This window comes from Cervus canadensis, chromosome 9, assembly GCF_019320065.1.
Source record: "Cervus canadensis isolate Bull #8, Minnesota chromosome 9, ASM1932006v1, whole genome shotgun sequence".
Taxonomy (NCBI): domain Eukaryota; kingdom Metazoa; phylum Chordata; class Mammalia; order Artiodactyla; family Cervidae; genus Cervus; species Cervus canadensis.
This window is the reverse complement of record NC_057394.1, coordinates 683,876-701,957: the sequence shown is the minus strand read 5'-3', so window position 1 is coordinate 701,957 and position 18,082 is coordinate 683,876. Positions and strand designations below refer to the sequence as shown.

Genomic DNA, 18,082 nt, shown 5'->3' with positions numbered 1-18,082 from the left:
GGCACATTCACAGAAGTCCAGGGTCTCCCTCCAAGGAGGATGCAGCGCTCATCCTAACGGGAGGCCATGCCTGACCCTGAGGAGCAGTGACGCTGCAAGGACAGCACCCCAAGAAACATGGAGAGACTGTCCCACCCTGGCGTCTGCACCTCCCCCAGGCCACACTCTCCTGCTCAGGGGACTGGTGGGGCTGGGGAGGCTGGTGACCAGACACCGACAGCAGGCCGCCCCCAGCACACCCCATCCCCGTGCCCAAGTCTGGACATGCCCGGGGCGGAGGCTACGTTCTGTGACTCAGGAGCCTGGCTTAGAGTGGATCCAACTCCACTTGGTTCTTTGGGGTCCTCACTCTCGGAACCCGGCTCCATCAGCCTGGAGAGGCCACCGAGCACCAGGTCAGATCCCGGGGTGACACGCCTTCAGGGTGGGTCGCAGGGCCCCAAAGAGCCCTCCAGATGAGCTGCATGGAGAAGCCGAGGACACGCTGCAGACTTCGGAGCAAACCAGGACGCTCAGTATGGCTGCTGGAGGGGCAGATGCGGGGGCACAGATGGGAGGCCTTGAGCAGGCCTCAGGGAGGGGGGTCCAAATCCCATGGCGGCCCCTCTCCACACAAAGGCCATAGCCCCCTCCAGACTCGGCACCTTTGCAAAGATGAGTCACTCCAGTCCATGAATTTTCTTCTTTAGTAAGTTTTTGCATAAACAGAGGAAATATGTGTAATCTGAAAAAAAAATAGCTATAGTACCTGGAAAATTTAAATCAAATTCAGCTTGTAAAAAGAAACATTAAGTTAACCAAACATTTTGATCACACAAAGTGTTCAAATTTAACATAAAATTAGATGTGTCCCGGATAATACAATAAAGAATATCCCATCTGTATAAATTTAAACACCTTTTTTTTTTTATATATAGAAACAGTTACAAAGACGCCTTCACAAACAGTCCTCTTGAGAATAAACAGCAGCTGCCTGGGAGACGGAGTGGCCTTCGGGGAGTGTCACCAGCAGCCTGGCCAGCGGAGGCGGCAGCATTGAGGCCCGAGTCCCAGGCCTTTGTGATGGGGACGTTCGTCAGCCGTGATGCTGGGGATGTCATTCCCGGGACGAGACCTGAGAGGCTCCACTGCAGAGCACGCGCTCCGGGCGGGAGGAGGACCAGGATCAGCCTGCCCCTGTCATCGGGCCGGGGTCGTCAGCACACCGTGGACAGTGGGGGGAAGGGGTTCTGCTTGCTGACAACCAGCTTCTGGTGCTGGTGTGAGATGTAGCCTTTGATGTGACCCTAGAGGATGGGAGAGAGGGGGGCTCATGACTCTGAAGGTCAAGGCTGTCAGGGTGAGTGAGCTGGAGCCGGGGCACAGCGCCTCCCACCCCAAGGGCCCCAGCTATTGTGCGGTCAGCTCTCTGAGAGGAAAATGAGTGTGTGTACACACGCACACACATACACACACACACACACACACAGAGCACCCCCCCACCGACCCATCTATTGTTCAGTCAGCTCGCTGAGAGGAAAACAAGTATGTGTACACACACACACACACACAGTGCCCCCTACCCCCACCATCCCAGCTATCGTGCAGCCCGCGCGCGCGTGCGCACGCACACACAGACAGCACCCCCCACCCCCACCGCCCCAGCTATTGTGCGGTCAGCTCTCTGAGAGGAAAATGAGCGTGTGTAAACACACACACACACACACACACACAGCACCCCCCACCACCCCAGCTATTGCGCAGTCAGCTCGCTGAGGAAAAGGAGCGTGTGTGTACACACACACACACACACACACACACACACACACACACACACAGCACTCCCCACCCCCACCGCCCCAGCTATTGTGCGGTCAGCTCTCTGAGAGGAAAATGAGTGTGTGTAAACACACACACACACAGACACAGCGCCCCCCCACCGCCCCAGCTATCGTGCAGTCAGCTCGCTGAGAGGAAAAGGAGCGTGTGTACACACGCGCACGCGCGCGCGCGCACACACGCACACACACAGCGCCCCCCACCCCCACCGCCCCAGCTATTGAGTGGTCAGCTCGCTGAGAGGAAAAGGAGTATGTGTGTACACACACACACACACACACACACACACACACACACACACACCAGCCCCACCACGCCCTCTGAGGACATGGACATGGCGGGTACCAGACCCCCCAGCCTGGACGGAGCCCACACACCATGTAGATAAGGTTGGCCAGGATGCACTGGACCTCGGCGATGTCCACGTCCTCCACCTGCATGAACTTCAAGGCCACCAGGAATGCGTCCAGGGACAGTTGGTGGGTCTTGAGCAGCAAGTACCTGGAAGAGGCAGAGCTCAGGCTGTTGCTGACAGGAGGCAAGTGGGCAGGAGACCCTCTACTCGGGAGGAACACAGCACCTCCCACCCGCCAGGAGCCTCGGAAAACAAGAGCTTCCGGGTGTAACTGACGTTCCCACTTAAAGAGCCACCAGTACAAGTACACTCAACCACTTCCTTGAATCTCAGATGCTTCCATTCTCACATTTCAACACCCCTCAAGTTGGGAAGCACCTGACAGGGACTGTCAGGGATCTGATGACCTGCGGGTCTCTCTAACCTGGACGTGATCCTCACAGCAGAGTATGACCGAGATCCTGCTGGGACCAGGCCTCGGACAAGAGCCCACTTCGGAGTCCCACAAAAAAAGCAACTTCCTGACGCACAGGAGTGGCGGGAGGGTCAGCGGGTCACGAGTAAAGGAAACAGGGACCAATGCCACGCTCTGAGCATAGTGTAGGTGGGTGCTCAGGGCTGGTGTCATAACTCCTGCCAGAGTCCCCGCTTCACACAGCCCGAGCTACTGCGCCTACTCCCTCAGCCGGGTGCTCCCTCGCCTGGGCACTCCCTCACCCGGGCCCTCCTTCACCAGGACCTGCGCGCTCCCTCACCCGGGCCTGCGCGCTCCCTCACCCGGGCCTGCGCGCTCCCTCATCCTGGCCTGCGCGCTCCCTCACCCGGGCCTGCGCACTCCCTCATCCTGGCCTGCGCGATCCCTCATCCTGGCCTGCGCGCTCCCTCATCCTGGCCTGCGCGCTCCCTCATCCTGGCCTGCGCACTCCCTCACCCGGGCCCTCCTTCACCAGGACCTGCGCGCTCCCTCACCCGGGCCTGCGCGCTCCCTCATCCTGGCCTGCGCACTCCCTCACCCAGGCCTGCGCACTCCTCACCCGCCTGCGCACTCCCTCATCCTGGCCTACGCGCTCCCTCATCCTGGCCTACGCGCTCCCTCACCAGGGCCTGCGCACTCCCTCACCCGGGCCTGCGCACTCCCTCACCCGCCTGCGCACTCCCTCATCCTGGCCTGCGCGCTCCCTCACCCTGGCCTGCGCACTCCCTCACCCGGGCCTGCGCACTCCCTCACCCACCTGCGCACTCCCTCATCCTGGCCTGCGCACTCCCTCACCCAGGTGTTCTCTCAGTCTGGCGCTCCCTCATCCGCCTGCGCACTCCCTCATCCTGGCCTGCGCGCTCCCTCAGCCGCCTGCGCGCTCCCTCATCCTGGCCTGCGCACTCCCTCACCCGGGTGTTCTCTCAGTCTGGCGCTCCCTCACCCGCCTGCGCACTCCCTCATCCTGGCCTGCGCGCTCCCTCACCCGGGTGTTCTCTCAGTCTGGCGCTCCCTCACCCGCCTGCGCACTCCCTCATCCGCCTGCGCACTCCCTCATCCTGGCCTGCGCACTCCCTCACCCGGGTGTTCTCTCAGTCTGGCGCTCCCTCACCCGCCTGCGCACTCCCTCATCCTGGCCTGCGCGCTCCCTCACCCGGGCCTGCGCACTCCCTCATCCTGGCCTGCGCACTCCCTCACCCGGGTGTTCTCTCAGTCTGGCGCTCCCTCACCCGCCTGCGCGCTCCCTCACCAGGCCCTGCGCGCTCCCTCATCCTGGCCTGCGCGCTCCCTCACCCGCCTGCGCACTCCCTCATCTGGCCTACGCGCTCCCTCATCCTGGCCTGCGCACTCCCTCACCCGGGTGTTCTCTCAGTCCCCACCCGCCTGCGCCGCTCCCTCACCCCGCCTGCGCGCTCCCTCACGCAGGCCCTGCGCGCTCCCTCATCCCTGGCCTGCGCGCTCCCTCAGCCCGCCTGCGCGCTCCCTCATCCTGGCCTGCGCACTCCCTCACCCGGGTGTTCTCTCAGTCTGGCGCTCCCTCATCCTGGCCTGCGCACTCCCTCATCCTGGCCTGCGCACTCCCTCACCTGGGCCTGCGCGCTCCCTCACCAGGCCCTGCGCGCTCCCTCACCAGGCCCTGCGCGCTCCCTCATCCTGGCCTGCGCGCTCCCTCACCCGGGCCTGCGCGCTCCCTCACCCGGGCCTGCGCGCTCCCTCATCCTGGCCTGCGCACTCCCTCACCTGGGCCTGCGCGCTCCCTCATCCTGCGCACTCCCTCACCCGGGTGTTCTCTCAGTCTGGCGCTCCCTCACCCGGGCCTGCGCGCTCCCTCATCCTGCGCACTCCCTCACCTGGGTGTTCTCTCAGTCTGGAGCTCCCTCACCCAGGTGTTCTCTCAGTCTGGCGCTCCGTCACCCAGGCCATGGGCGCTCCCTCACCTGGGCCTGCATGCCAGGGCGTTCTCTCAGTCTAGCGCTCCCTCACTCAGGCGCTCCCTCACTCGGGTGCGCCCTCCCCTGGGCCCCGTGTCCTCCCTCAGCTGTGCACTCCCTCGCCTGGACAGCACCAGCACCAAGGCTCGGGGCTGCAGATCAACTTCATTCCATAGAATCAGGAAGGCAGGCTGTGCTCACACTTTCTTGAAGAGATTCCTGTAGGTGATTATCTTCAGCTTCTCGAGGATGAGGAAGATGCCGCAGCGTATGAAGAAGGTCTCATGCGCGGCCAAGGCCTCGTTCAGGAGGAGGAGGTTGCCTTCACTGGGCCACAGAGACGTGCAGACGCAGGCAGGGCGCCGCCCAGGACAGGAGACAGGACCCCGTTAGTTCCCTGGAAACACGGGGACCTCTGCACAGACTTTATATTCTAAACGGCCCCCGAGGGAAGAGAAGAAGCTACCTCACGGCTCTGGTCACCTCCGCAAACTGCATGAGATGGTACTTCCTCAGAAGCTCTACAGTTGGCATGTGGCCCTGAGACAGAGTAATTTTCCAAAATAAGAACCTTCTCATTTTAAACAGAACTGTCTTTGATAAAAACCCTTACCAAGTTTTAAAAACTTTTAACCTGTGTTTCTCAGACTTTCTTCCTAAGTAACTGAACAAGAAACGCGTCCTAGCCAACTGGGAAAAAAACATGCTAGTTCAGAAATCAGAAAACCTGGCACCAACACAGCTCTGCCAACAGTGACGTGTGACCCTGACCTCAACCTTCTTGCTAGCGATCACAGGAACGGGTGGCACCTGAAGGAACACTAGGCTACAACTAAGGGATTCAGACCCAGCTTCCAGAACAACGAGCTGAAAACCCAAGACTGGCTGTTCCACAAAGTTGGGTGAGCCGTGGGGAGGGGTGTGGCATTCTCTCCTCCCCACCACACACCGTCCAGAGCTGGGTGAGTTTTAACTGTGTGTGTGTGCTGCTTTGACAATTTTTAAGAAACTTCAATGGGAGGAAAGGAAGCCCTATCGCTGTGAGAATGTTTTAGTCAATTAACTTGCTAGTTACTTGTCTTTTTTTTTTTTTTTTTTTACAAATACCAAAAACAACTTTCAGTGACCAAGTGAGACACCCAGACAGAATGATCTTTTTCTCTCTTGGTTAATCCAGCTCTATTATTCTAGATTTTCAGGAGTAACAGACATAACATGCACTATTTTACCTGTCTTACATATGTTAAACCTTTGAGTGAGGTAATTTTAGGAAAAAGGAAACAAAAACAGACAAGCCTTTCCAGAAGGATCTGGAAGTGTCAGTCAAGAGAAGAGTGGTTTGGGTCACACCCGAGGCTTGTTCCTCCTCTGTTCTGAGAGTGCACTCACATGTGGCTCAGACCGAGACCCACCACACACCATGGGCTATGCTGTGAAATGACTACGCATTCCTTGTAGGGGATAGGCCCCCAGAGAGCTGGAGAGACCACTTACCAGGAGCATCTTCACAGGAAGCAGGTAAATGAGGACCATTCTTTTGTTCTTTTGGCTGGAACGATGGCAGTGCTCAAAAGCAAAGGACAGGTACTCCTCAGCTGCAGAGTCGACCACAGACACGGTCACCACAGTCCCCGCCCTGTGCCTGGAGCTACACCCGCCCTTACACAAGGGCCCAAAGGTTTCAGAGGCAACAATGTCTACCATCAACATTAACAGATTATTTTCCACAGGGTCAGCTATTTTTCAAAAATATCCAGAAGAGCACTCAGTGAAGATTCAGAGGAGAAGCAAAGCAATGCCTTCAGAGACTTCAACTGAGTATACAGCTGACCTGAATGGGGCAGGTCTGTTCCGCATGGGTGCCCTGCACGTGGGTGTTTCTGATTGTAAACGCTACGATACTGCTCCGTCTGTGGCTGCTGATCATGAATGCAGAGTAACCAAGGACACAGGGCTGACCATGAGTCAATTGTGGATTAACCCTCTCGCTGTTCAGCTATTCCAACGCTTCATATTTTAGGGGAAAGAAAAAGGACCAAGGAAAGTCCCCTTTCAAAAGTTGTATGTACTGAAAGCAAGCTCCAGGAGTTGGTGATGGACAGGGAAGCCTGGCGTGCTGCAGTTCATGGGGTCGCAAAGAATCGGACATGACTGAGCGACTGAACTGATGTATTGAAAACTCTGTGAAAGGAAATGAAAAGTTGGTCTGTACAACCCCACGGAATAAAAAAAAGAGCTCTCATTATGAAAGAGCTGTTCTTTCTGTCATCAGAGCCTCTGTGGCTATTGACACATGGAGTGAAAAGACTCTTACGTCTCATATGGTACCTGAAGTCACATGGCTTCGCGTGTGAGTAACTGTCAAGGAAGTGAGTTTAAAAAGTCTCATTTGAGAATAAGAGAAGAATCATAAAGGACCACCATATACCGGCCACTCCAAACTCTCAGAAAGAAAAAACAGCCTCCCAGTCTCGAGAAAGCGAAGGACACAAACCACACAACATGGTTTCGTGAAAGGGCAGCTTGGATGTGGCACCGACCCGCTGCCCCCAGCCACAGGCACCGAGGCTGACACCAGCGCAAGGGCACGTCCCGAGGCTGGAGACAAGCTACGAGCTGCCCCATCTCCACGTCCCATGCCGACAGGGCCCACTGAGGCCACAGGGAAGCACTGAGCACGGCCCACACGTGGGACAGAGGTGCGTGGTTTCCTCTCCCAGGAAAGGACACAGCGGTGACCCGCTCAGAGACCTGGTGCCGAGCAAGAAACGCAAATGGGATTTTCCTTTATGGAACTGACTTGGTGTCAGAGCAACGCTGCTTGGATGCAGTGGACACCATGTCCACCTCCACACCAGAAGGCACGAAGGTGCTCTGGACCCCTGGCTGCTTGGCAGCAGCAACGCACCTTGCTTAAAGTCGCTGTCGAACATGGCCTTGCGCCCCACGTAGTACCTATAGGTCACCCTCTGGGCCGTGCTATAGTCGTCCTTCAGGTTTGAGCTGTCGATGGCTCTGATGAGCGGTTTACACAGATGGAGCTTGTTGATCTAGAACAAGTAAGAATCCACTCCAGACTGTCTTCCAGATAAACAGGCAGGATAGCCACCAATCCCTGGTCACTAAGGACACGCCTCCTGAGGTGGGTTCACATGATCAGAACTGAGGGCTCACTAAGGACACAGCACACCGCTGCTCCATCCAAACCAGGCCACCGGGGAACACCCACCTGCAGAGGAGCTGACCAGACATGCTCCCCACCTGACCACACCATTGTCACACCTGGACCTGTGTGAGGTGCCAGCACTTGGTTCCCTGAAGCCTCAGAGGGTGGAGGTGAACATAGATGATGAGTGCAGAGCACCAAAACAGTCCCTGCACCCAGAGGCCCTCAACCAACACCAGCCCCCAGGACTGTGTGTGGCTGGTGGGCACTGATTCTCAAGCCAGGCCTGGCAGGCCGGCTGACAAGGGAGAGAAATGCTCTCTGGGAAGACAGGCAGAATTCAAGCAGAGTTTACCTTAAAATAAATCTTGAATAACTGATTCACCAGAAACAGCATTCCCCACTTCTTGGAATCCTCTATACCAGCACGACTGCAGGGAAAATGATGTTTTAAAGGTTACATAGGAAACAAAAATTGTATGTACAAATCAGAAAGCAAACTTCCAAAACAAATTCGCATCCTGAGATAAAACCCCACAGTTCAAGTCAAATTCATGAAAGAATGTTACACTACAAAGGTAGATGTCTCCTCTGACAGGTAAACCTGGAGAGATTGCCCCAGGAGTTCTGACACTGGCTGAGCATCTGGGGGGCAGCAGATGAAAACCACTCCATCTGCAGCAATGTTGTGTAAGAGCGGACTGTTATCAAGCATTTGTGACACGTGGTGAAAGTATTTTCTCTTGTCATTACAACATCATGAACCACTGAGACACAACACATGAATTTCAGAAAGCATGAGACCCAGCATGCTGGCCAAGTGGGCCCAGAGGCGTGGTGCCCGATGTGTGCTGAGCACGAAAGAGGATTCCTTTCTCTTATCCTTTACCAAGCAACAGATTATTCAAAGCAGAAATGACCATGGCTGTGCGGCTACGGCCACAGCCGCCCGCCCCGGACTCACGTGTCGCTGGCACAGACGCGGAAGCAGCCCATCAGCAGCTCGGCCGCCTTCTCCAGCATGTCCCCCACTTTGCTCTTCCCCTTCTTCACCAGCTGCTGGTCTGCCTGACAGGAAGTAAAAGGCTTCAATTTTCATCTCCTCTTGATTCTTCAATTAGAAAGAAAATCACCACACAGCCAGAAGAGACCCTCTAGGCTGTGCTGCGGTGTTTCTCAAAACTGTGGTGTCTACCGCTTGTTCCAACTTTCTACAGGCCACATGGCTCTTCAACCAATTCAGACCAGTGCGCTGGTCACTGAGTTTTTAAGCCTGTGTTGCCCAAGCCATATGCTACTAAGAGGCCTTTTCTTACTTGGCACAAACCCTCTGACCTGTCTCGCAGACGACATGGAGGGGACAGCACAGAGAAGGCAGCAGGAGGCAGTGTGGGCACCCTCCCGCATCCTCAACACGCAGGCCCGAGTCCCCCCTCTACCGACCAGCACAGTGAGCTTCACTTCAGAGTCGGTGACAATGCAGTGAACGTGTCAGTGAGTCTTGGTCCTTGAATACACACGTAGTTTTTAGTGTTCCTTGTGATGAAGCAGGAAGCATGCACACAGCAAGTCTGTTTTTTAAGGTAAAGCACCAGGGCCACTGTTGTGGCCACAGCTGGACGGGGAACAGACAGCTGCAGAGCCTGGTCGGCCAGTGTGGACCGCCGGCCAGCATGAGTCTCCAGAAAGTGAAGGACACAGGCCTGTCCCACCAGGAAACACTGACAGTACTTCCCAATGACAACATTCGCACGTGCAAGAAAAACTTAGAATTTTGGAAAACTTGTACTGACCACCAAGAGCCTGGCAGCTTTTCATTACTTCAAGATGTCTCTGAGGAGGTCACTGGATATACTAACAAAGGTAGAGTTTTCCTGGATTTCATTTTTTACATAATGAAATACGTCAACATTTGGAATGTCTGAGCAGCTCAGTGATTGAAATGTTTCCAGATCATCAAAATTTTGTTGGACGTCACAAAATCCTGCAGGGCTGGAAGATCCATCCACACCACTGGGGTTGGAGGTCACACTGCCGGCCTCAGAGGCCACACTGTGACCAACAGTAAAAACCATTCCTGGAGCCTGAAAAGGTGCCGGTCAGACAAGGACGTCAGCAATCACCTGGAAAGGCTATCAGAACAGGCCTCCCACTTCCACCCACGTCTGTGTGAAGCCAGACTGCTGCACATACTCAACCAAAATGATGCCCAGCAGAGTGACCACAGAAGCAGATGCGAGAATCTGAGTGTCTCCCTTCTATTTAGGAAGTCAGTGATGTTACCGTGTAAAAGGTTTATTACTTTAGATGCGTAACTACACTAAGGATGGATGTAAACTACACAAGCAGAAGCTTTGGCAGAACCTTTGGGCTTGACGGTTTCTGTGTAAGTTATTTTGGTTCCACGGCTTCCATTCGAGGCTGTTTGACGTCTTCCATTTCTTTGTGGAGACGTCTGTTTCAGCCCTTGCTCTTGCTCCGGGGGTTTTACCACAAGCGGCGGGTGTGGAATCCCATCAGGGACCTGGCCCGCTGTGCCCGGATCCAGGACGCCCAGGAGACAAGAAGGACAGGCAGGGAGCTCGCCGCTCTGCGCTTCCCACCTCTCAGAGCCTCGCCAGCCTTGAAGTCCCCAGCAGCGGGGAGAGGAGACACGTGACTGTGTCCACCTGTCCACAACCAGACGTTAGTGACGGCTTTTGACCCAGTAAAGGGATGTGTGGACCAAAGAGTTAGGAACCGCTGCTCCCTGACCAGCTGATGCTGCCGGGAAAATGGACGCGTCAAGTCCAGTCCTTTGCCTCCGCACAGCAGAGAGGCCCCTGGCTCCGCCGAGTCCAGCAAGGTGGCACCAGGCGTGTCTTCACGGCAGACGCGGGCAGTCCCTCAGCAGTGAGCCAAGCCACCCCACTTTGTTGCTTTCTGCACCAGGGGTGTCCCGACCCCACGCACACCCCAAAACTTGTGGGAGGAGTGACATGAAATTAAGCAACAGGTACAGTGAGTTTGGGTTTAAAACAGTGACAGAAACCATACTTACATTGTTGGCAAATATTCGAAGGTCCAGGGCCACTGCATACATGACAGGCAGAGCCCTATGGGGCAAAAAGAAGTGTGTGTGAGGCTCTGAGGTCAGAGGCTCCCTCACTAGCGCTGGGGACACCCAGGGCCCCCACCCGGACGGGAGGGCCCCACCCCCATGGCCCCGTGGTCCTCCCCTCACCTTCCTTCCAGGAGCTGCAGCCCCTCCTGGTCTGTGCATCTGGCCGGAAGAGCTCTGCACCCACTAACCCAGCCTCCCCAGAGGCCAGGGCCTCAGCCCTGACTGCCCCCACCCCACGCTGGGCCAGGAATTCTCCTTCCCCTCAGCCCCACCACCACCTAAATGGCTCCATGAAAACAAGATGTGTGGTTCAGAATGATCTCCTAACAGGGCCCAAGGTATGGAGCAGACAGATGTCGTCAAAAGACTTATAAAATCTAGCCGGCAGTGTCAGTTTCACATGTAAGACAGATCTTCAGTCAAAACTTTTTTTTTTGGTAAAAGGTATCTGTAAGTCTTCAGTTACTTTAGTATAAACAAAATTTCAGTATTTACCGAGACTTTTAATAAATCACAAGACAGTTTAAGATAACCCAAATATTCTGTATCTGTCATCCCAAATGAACTGTAGTTGATCTACATCTTTTATCCAAGTTTAAAACCAAAAAGTGAAAGTGAAAATTGCTCAGTCATGTCCGACTCTTTGCAACCCCAAGGACTTCTCCAGGCCAGAATACTGGAGTGGGTAGCCATTCCCTCCTCCAAAGGATCTTCCCAACCCGGGATTCAAACCCAGGTTTCCTGCATTGCAGGTAGATTCTTTACCAGCTGAGCCACCAGGGAAGCCCAAGTAACATCAAAATTGACAAAGGAAAAAAAGTAGTATTTAATAAATACCTGGGGGCATGGAATGGCTGAAACAATACTTCTTATTTACAGAAAAACACTGGACATAATCTGGCTGACCTGCCATTTAAGTTTACACTGACTATTAAAATTCCAGTATCTGTGTTGATATCATCCTACGTCAACACACAGTATCAAATACCAACACAGAAAATACATATTTATTTAGAGTAAATCTTTTAAAAACTCCTGCTTTTGATAAAGAGAAAAAGCCATTTGCTCATTTCCAGCTCTTTCTGTTTGTACTTACCAGTTTTCTTCTTTGTGGGCCTGAAACGCTCGTAGGAATGATGTACTATGTTAAGGAAGGCCCTACATAAAAAGTTCAGGTGATGCTACAAGTGAAAGGATGCCGAACAACACGTTCTGAACTGTAAGGGCTCCAGCTCACCACTCAGAAGGTTATGTGCCACAGCAGTAGGTTTTCGAAGGAAAGAAACACATAAGCCCGCATTACAGACACCTGAGTGTCATTCGGGATAAGTAAATACACTGATTTCACACATCTTTTCCCCAAAGTAAGAAAAACACTATTGTTTGAAGATTTTTTAAATTGGCAATTTCACACATTTTGTTTGGTTTCTCTGAGTCCTGATCATCATAAGTTACATATAATGTGCTTAGAATCTCTAGTATAAAGTCTATTTCATTGATTACAAAAGTCTTTAATTCAAACGAGATTCAGTTGGTCAGTAACCAATTCTCTCCTGTGCATACTAAACAAGATGACTGAAAAGTAAGCAACTGGAGGGAGTTCCCAGGTGGCCCAGTGGTTAGGACTTGGTACCTTCACTGCCGGGACCTGGGTTCCATTCCTGGTCAGGAAACTAAGATCCCACAAACCATGCAGTGAGGTCAAAAAAAAAAAAAAATCAACTAAAGTCTGGAGATGCACATAAGCCTGAGAACACCCATTGGCCACAGCTGCAGCCAGGAGATATCCCTGCAGTGATGAGAGCTGGAGCCAGCCTGACCAAGGCCTCAGCGGGGTCCACTCCTCCCCCTGGGCCAGTCTGGATCTGGGAGTTCTTCCATTTCCACAAGGGGACTAACCCATCCCTTAACTACATGCAATTGCTTTAAAGGCAACAAAATACTATTCTTCACAATAGGATTAAATAAAACTCTTAATCATAACCAATGCTCTTCCCTACTGCGTGACTGAACACCAGTATGAAAGCTCAAACTAAGTTTAAGTACCTGAGTGGAGCAGCTAAATGAATTTCTCTTCCAAAAGGTTTTAATTCTCCCTAATTAAAGGTATGACTCAAACTGGTCTGATGTTTCGAGATCTCAACCCCCAGGTAACCCGCTGCGTCTGTCACACACTGAACAGGAACGCACACGACAAAAGATATTGGACGATGACGGTCTGGCACTTGTAGGCCTCGATGAAGTCGTGGTTCCCCACCGCATACGTGCACCTGCAGAGCGGGCAGAGGGGACTGAGGACGAGGGGCAGAGTGCTGAGAACCAGGCGCAAGCCACGTGGCTGCATGGCTCACGGCTGTCACAAACACCCTGCTCTCTACTGGCCCAGAGCCAAGCCGGAGCTCCTGCTAGCAGATCACAGAGAAGCTCACAGGAGACCACTGGGTGTAAAAGGAAGTCTTTCCAGTCCCAGAAGGAGAAGCTGAGCTGCAGAGGTTCCGCTACTAACATAACAGTGGCCCTTCCAGGGCATCAGCAGGCGAGGACGCTGCACCCAGATGCCTGCTGGTAGCGTCAGCATCAGTCAGTCCCTCCCCAAGCCCAAGCCTCCACTGCACACGGCACAGATCTAGGAAGATGCTTCAGGAACACAGTGGCACTCCAACTCTTCCAGAGATCTCAGGGGGGCCACGTCTACTCCGTCACTGCAGTCCTCTGCCGGAGACACTGGTGGAGCGTGTCAGCAGGAGGACAGTCCAGACCACACGCTTTAGGACCCATAGCTTGGCCTGAATCGAGGCTTCAGAGGTGAAAATAGCAGACAGGACATGTAAATAAAAAGCAAAATTTCATTTGCTCCTCTCTGATCCAGTTTCTTTTCCAGTTCAAGGCAAAGAGGTTAAAAACCGGGTGTTTCCATGAAAAACGCCAGTGGGCTCCACACCCTTCTGAGTAAAGACCACCACACAGCCAGTGGGAGGAGCATCAAACGCTTCCTCGAGATTACAGGGGACACAGACACACAATCACCATTTCATTAACTTTTAAAACACACGTGGTCCCTGAGATGGAAAAGTTTATTAAATTTTAAAGTATTTTAAACTTCACACGATTTTCACAGGTTTTACCAAAGTGCAATTACAAACATACTTTTCTACTTTTTCAAAGGAAATTTTTCAACACTTCAAGATGGTGTAAAAACCCCTAATCAAGACAGCAACCTCCAGACTTGCTTGTTTTCCTACCTCAACCATGGCTTACCTTAAGTGAGCTGCAAACATTTCGTCATAAGGGGGCTCCAAGACTTGTTGACACTTCTCTTCTGGAGAGGCCATCTGAATGCCAGTAAGAAAAATGGTAAAAAGAAAATTAACTGGGACAGAAAGAATGCAATGCAAAGGAAGAGATTCAGACAGACCTTTGTTTCAAGAGAATTTACACTTTACAGTTGACAGAAGCTCTTCACACTTTAGCAATTCAAAAAAAAAGGTTCATTACCTCCATACATGTCTATCAAGCCCGACCTGCACACAGGAGATGAACGTGGTCTGCTTTGTCTACCACAGGTCAGGAAGCACTAGGCGTGCTCACAGATGTCTTTGTGTGTTTATTAAGCAGCTACTACGTGCCTAACAAACATAGGTCGCTCATGTGAGGTCAAAGGAGCTGGAAACGATGCCTGGGGGGAGGGGAGATGGGGGGGTTCTCACCTCCTGCTGACAGACTGCCCACTCAGGAGTCCTGGGGGATGGCAGACACTCACCTGTCACCTGCCCTCTCCTCTCAGCGGCCAGATTTTAGATAATGTGTAACAGGACAGCTTACACAACAAGAAAGGGACTGGGGAACTCTACTCTGGCACCATAACTATACTTGCATATTCATGTCAATAAAAGTGAGAGGGGAGATGACAACATGGGAAAGGTCACCGCTCCACAGTCTCTGACGAAATGACTGGGTAGACGAAGGCCGCCAGTAAAGGGAGCCGCAGATGGAAGGTTAGGCGGAGTTGTGTAACGAAGGGATCAGCCTCAGGTCACATGTGGGGCTACCTGCCAGCAAGCAACCTGAGACCCACCAAGACTGCAGGCACTTTCTTTCAAAAGAGAAGTTTAGCTCCCGGTAGAACACACTCCGATATGTAATGCCAATCGACGAGGAAGTGGGCACTACTTCAACAAGGTTTCAACAGTGCTTTACACAGAAGCTTCTACCTGGATACCATCTATCATCTGAATCAAGGATGCTTACATTTGAGAGCAGGGCCTGGCAGACATTCGCATAAAGAGCCAGCCAGGAAATGCTGCAGGCTCTGCGGGCCCAGGTCTGCCTCTGTGGCCACAGGCACAAAACCTCACTGGCAGCAACACCACACGGCTGTGGACTTCAGGGACAGACAGGCCTGCCAGAGCCCGAGCCCACCGCCTGTCTGCTGATCACCTTGCCACCCTGCTGCGCTTCTCTGAGCCCGGGAGAGTCCTGCGGCAATTATAGGCAGGAAAACAAGCACAAACCTCAGTACAGGTTCTGACACACGGTACTCAATTAATGTTCAATAAATGAACTGAAATTAGGTAAACTGTGAAGGTACTTGGTGATTTTCAAACAAGAATGGCAACAGTATTCTTCCAGCTCACACCCTAAACTTAGGAAGGTGGTGACCCAGTGACCCTCTCAGACATCTATGTGCGTGGCCCCCCCACCTACCTGAAGCCGCGGGTTGGCAACATGAGGATGCTTGAAAGACACCAGCTCTGCAAGGGATGCCCCATCTCTGGTGTCAATTGCTTCATAGACCTGAAGTGTTTGGAAAGAGAAGAGCTGTTAAGTGGAAAGTGAAACACTTAACCCCAACAGAACCTAGACAACACACTGCACCACTTTCCCGTGCTTTGAAAGGAGTGGAGGCATAATCAGTACCCTCCATAGTGAGCAAATAATCACTGCATTTCAAAATGAGATCTGGAGGCAAACAGGTGACTTACCATTAAAAACAATGAAAAAGCAGAATCAGCCAGTGGTTTATTATTTGCTTATTAAAGAGGGTTAGTTAGGCCAGTTTACTCAGTCATACTAATAAACATTTGAAAATCCACTTATTCAGCTAATGAAAAAGAAAAACAAGCTTGAAAACCACATATGTTCAAAATGGAAAGGCACTGCATGTGTTCTGCCAGCATCCAAGAAACTAACAAGAGACCTTACGAGCTTATGAAGGTGAAATCAAACTCCAGACCCAAAAGCCAATGGACGTTATCAGAGACCACGGGAAATGCAAGACATACGACTTGTCCACAGGTGGCCCTGGCCAAGGAGGCTGCAAAGGTGTGAATTAAGTCTAAGCTGACAAGGTCACTGAAATTCAAGATACAATAAATTTGGAAGCAAAGGAATAGGCAGGTTCTGACTCAGAAAGGAAATGGGTGAAACCTGGGCTAACAGAGATAGTGAGCCTGGTGTCAGAGCATGGACTCTGGGGCCAGGATTCCTGGTCTGAATGTATCACCTACTTGCCCAGTGACCCTAGAGAGTCACTTAACCTGCTCTGTGAAATAGGGTTTGTAATGATTCAACCTCCTAGGAAAACGGTGATGGTGGCAAGCTACCTCCCCCAACTCTGCAGTTAGGTGTGGGCAAGAAAATTGTGAGTAATATAAAAACGTACAGAAAACACAACGTTTATATACAAAAGATAAGATATAAAAAAGCATAAACTTCTAGAGATTCTATATCCACATTGGTTTTCAAATGTCTGTGTTCTTGTTCAACTTTATATAAAAACTGGTATTGAAAAATGTTAACTCTGCAAAGATAAGGCCAAGGTAGACATATCCTTAAAGAAAAAGTCTTAGGCCTCAACCAGAAGAATGCAAACGAATGTATTATATTTGCAAGCTTTAAGTTAAAACAAAGGCATGTATTTGTATTTTCATGATTCTTGTTGTAACCAGTTTTCTCAATGAACCATTAACCATTAAGCTAATAGTTCTAATCTTGTTATTACTATATTCAACTGCCAACTAGGTATCTTTGCCTGGTTGTCAACCGACACCTCCAACACAACAGGTCCAGAATAATTTATTTTTCCTTTAAAACCGGTTCTGCTCATCTGCTGTCAAGCTAGAAACCTGGGAATGATTCTTGATTCCTCCAGGTGCCCCAACCACAGGCCTTTACTCACTGAGTCCTGGCAGTCTTCAGATATTTTTTAAAGTCCACGCCCACCCCACCCCCCTTTCCTTAATCCTATTACCAGGGTTCTAGCTCTGCCAATTAGCATAGCTCAGAGGAAAGACTGTGTTAGTCGTTCATTCGTGTCCTAGTCTTGGCGACCCCATGGACTGTAGCCTGCTAGACCCCTCTGTCCATGGGATTCTCCAAGCAAGAATACTGGAGTGGGCTGTCATTCCCTTCTCCAGGGGATCTTCCCGACCCAGGGATCGAACCTGGCTCTCCTGCATTGCAGGTGGATTCTTTACTGTCTGAGCCACCAGGGAAGCCCTCACAGTGTTTATGCTGGGCTGTGTTTAGTCGCTCAGTCGTGTCTGAGTCTTTGGGACTCAGCAGCCCACCAGGCTCCTCTGTCCATGGGATTCTCCAGGTCAGAATACTGGAGTGGGTTGCCATGCCCTCCGCCAGGGGATCTTCCCCATCCAGGGAGCGAACCTGGGTCTCCTGTATCGCAGGCGGATTCTTTACCGTCTGAGCTATCAGAGAAGCCCTGCTTTCAGCAAAGACTGTAGGCTTTGAATCCGTCGATGCCTGTGTTCGCGCTGTGCTCCTGCGTTTACAGGCTGTGTGGACACAGCCCTGAGAGACACAATTACCGAAGGACGCAAGCCCGCCGGGCGCGGCCCGCTCGCAGGCGGACCCCGGCTCTCTCCTTCCCCGGCTCCCACCGCGGACGTGGCCAGCCCCCAGGACACACACCGGGTCTGCCTGCCGTCCGGCGGCCGACGGCGCGGGCGCAGCCGGCGAAAAGAACCCCCCGCCCCCCCCGGCTCCAGCTGCAGCGCACGGGAAAAGGCAGCGGGCGGGCAGTCAGCAGGCGGTCCGCAGACCGGGAACCTTACCTGCTGCAGGTACTGGTTGATGGTGATGTGCGCCATGGTCGCGCCCGCCGCCGCCGCCGCCGCCGCGCGTCACTTCCGGGCCGCGGTCCGGCCCCGACCCCGCGCCCCCGGCCCCGCCTTCCGCGCGCGTTGGTTCCGGAGGCGGTGTGTGCGCCGGAGCGCGA

At 52.8% G+C, this 18,082-nt stretch overlaps 1 protein-coding gene across 1 annotated transcript; it reads right to left on the bottom strand.

Moving 5' to 3' along the window:
* Positions 1-668: 668 nt before the first annotated feature.
* On the bottom strand, positions 669-18,052 carry PCID2 (PCI domain containing 2). Its single transcript, XM_043477579.1, has 14 exons — positions 17,919-18,052; positions 15,553-15,642; positions 14,107-14,180; positions 13,053-13,118; positions 11,945-11,986; positions 10,786-10,840; positions 8,710-8,813; positions 8,101-8,176; positions 7,488-7,629; positions 6,074-6,174; positions 5,046-5,119; positions 4,781-4,906; positions 2,196-2,319; positions 669-1,286 (listed from the first exon to the last, which is right to left on the bottom strand). The coding sequence occupies exons 1-14, from the start codon at positions 17,952-17,954 to the stop codon at positions 1,197-1,199; spliced, it is 1,200 nt and encodes a 399-aa protein (XP_043333514.1). The 5' UTR covers positions 17,955-18,052; the 3' UTR covers positions 669-1,196.
* Positions 18,053-18,082: the final 30 nt, after the last annotated feature.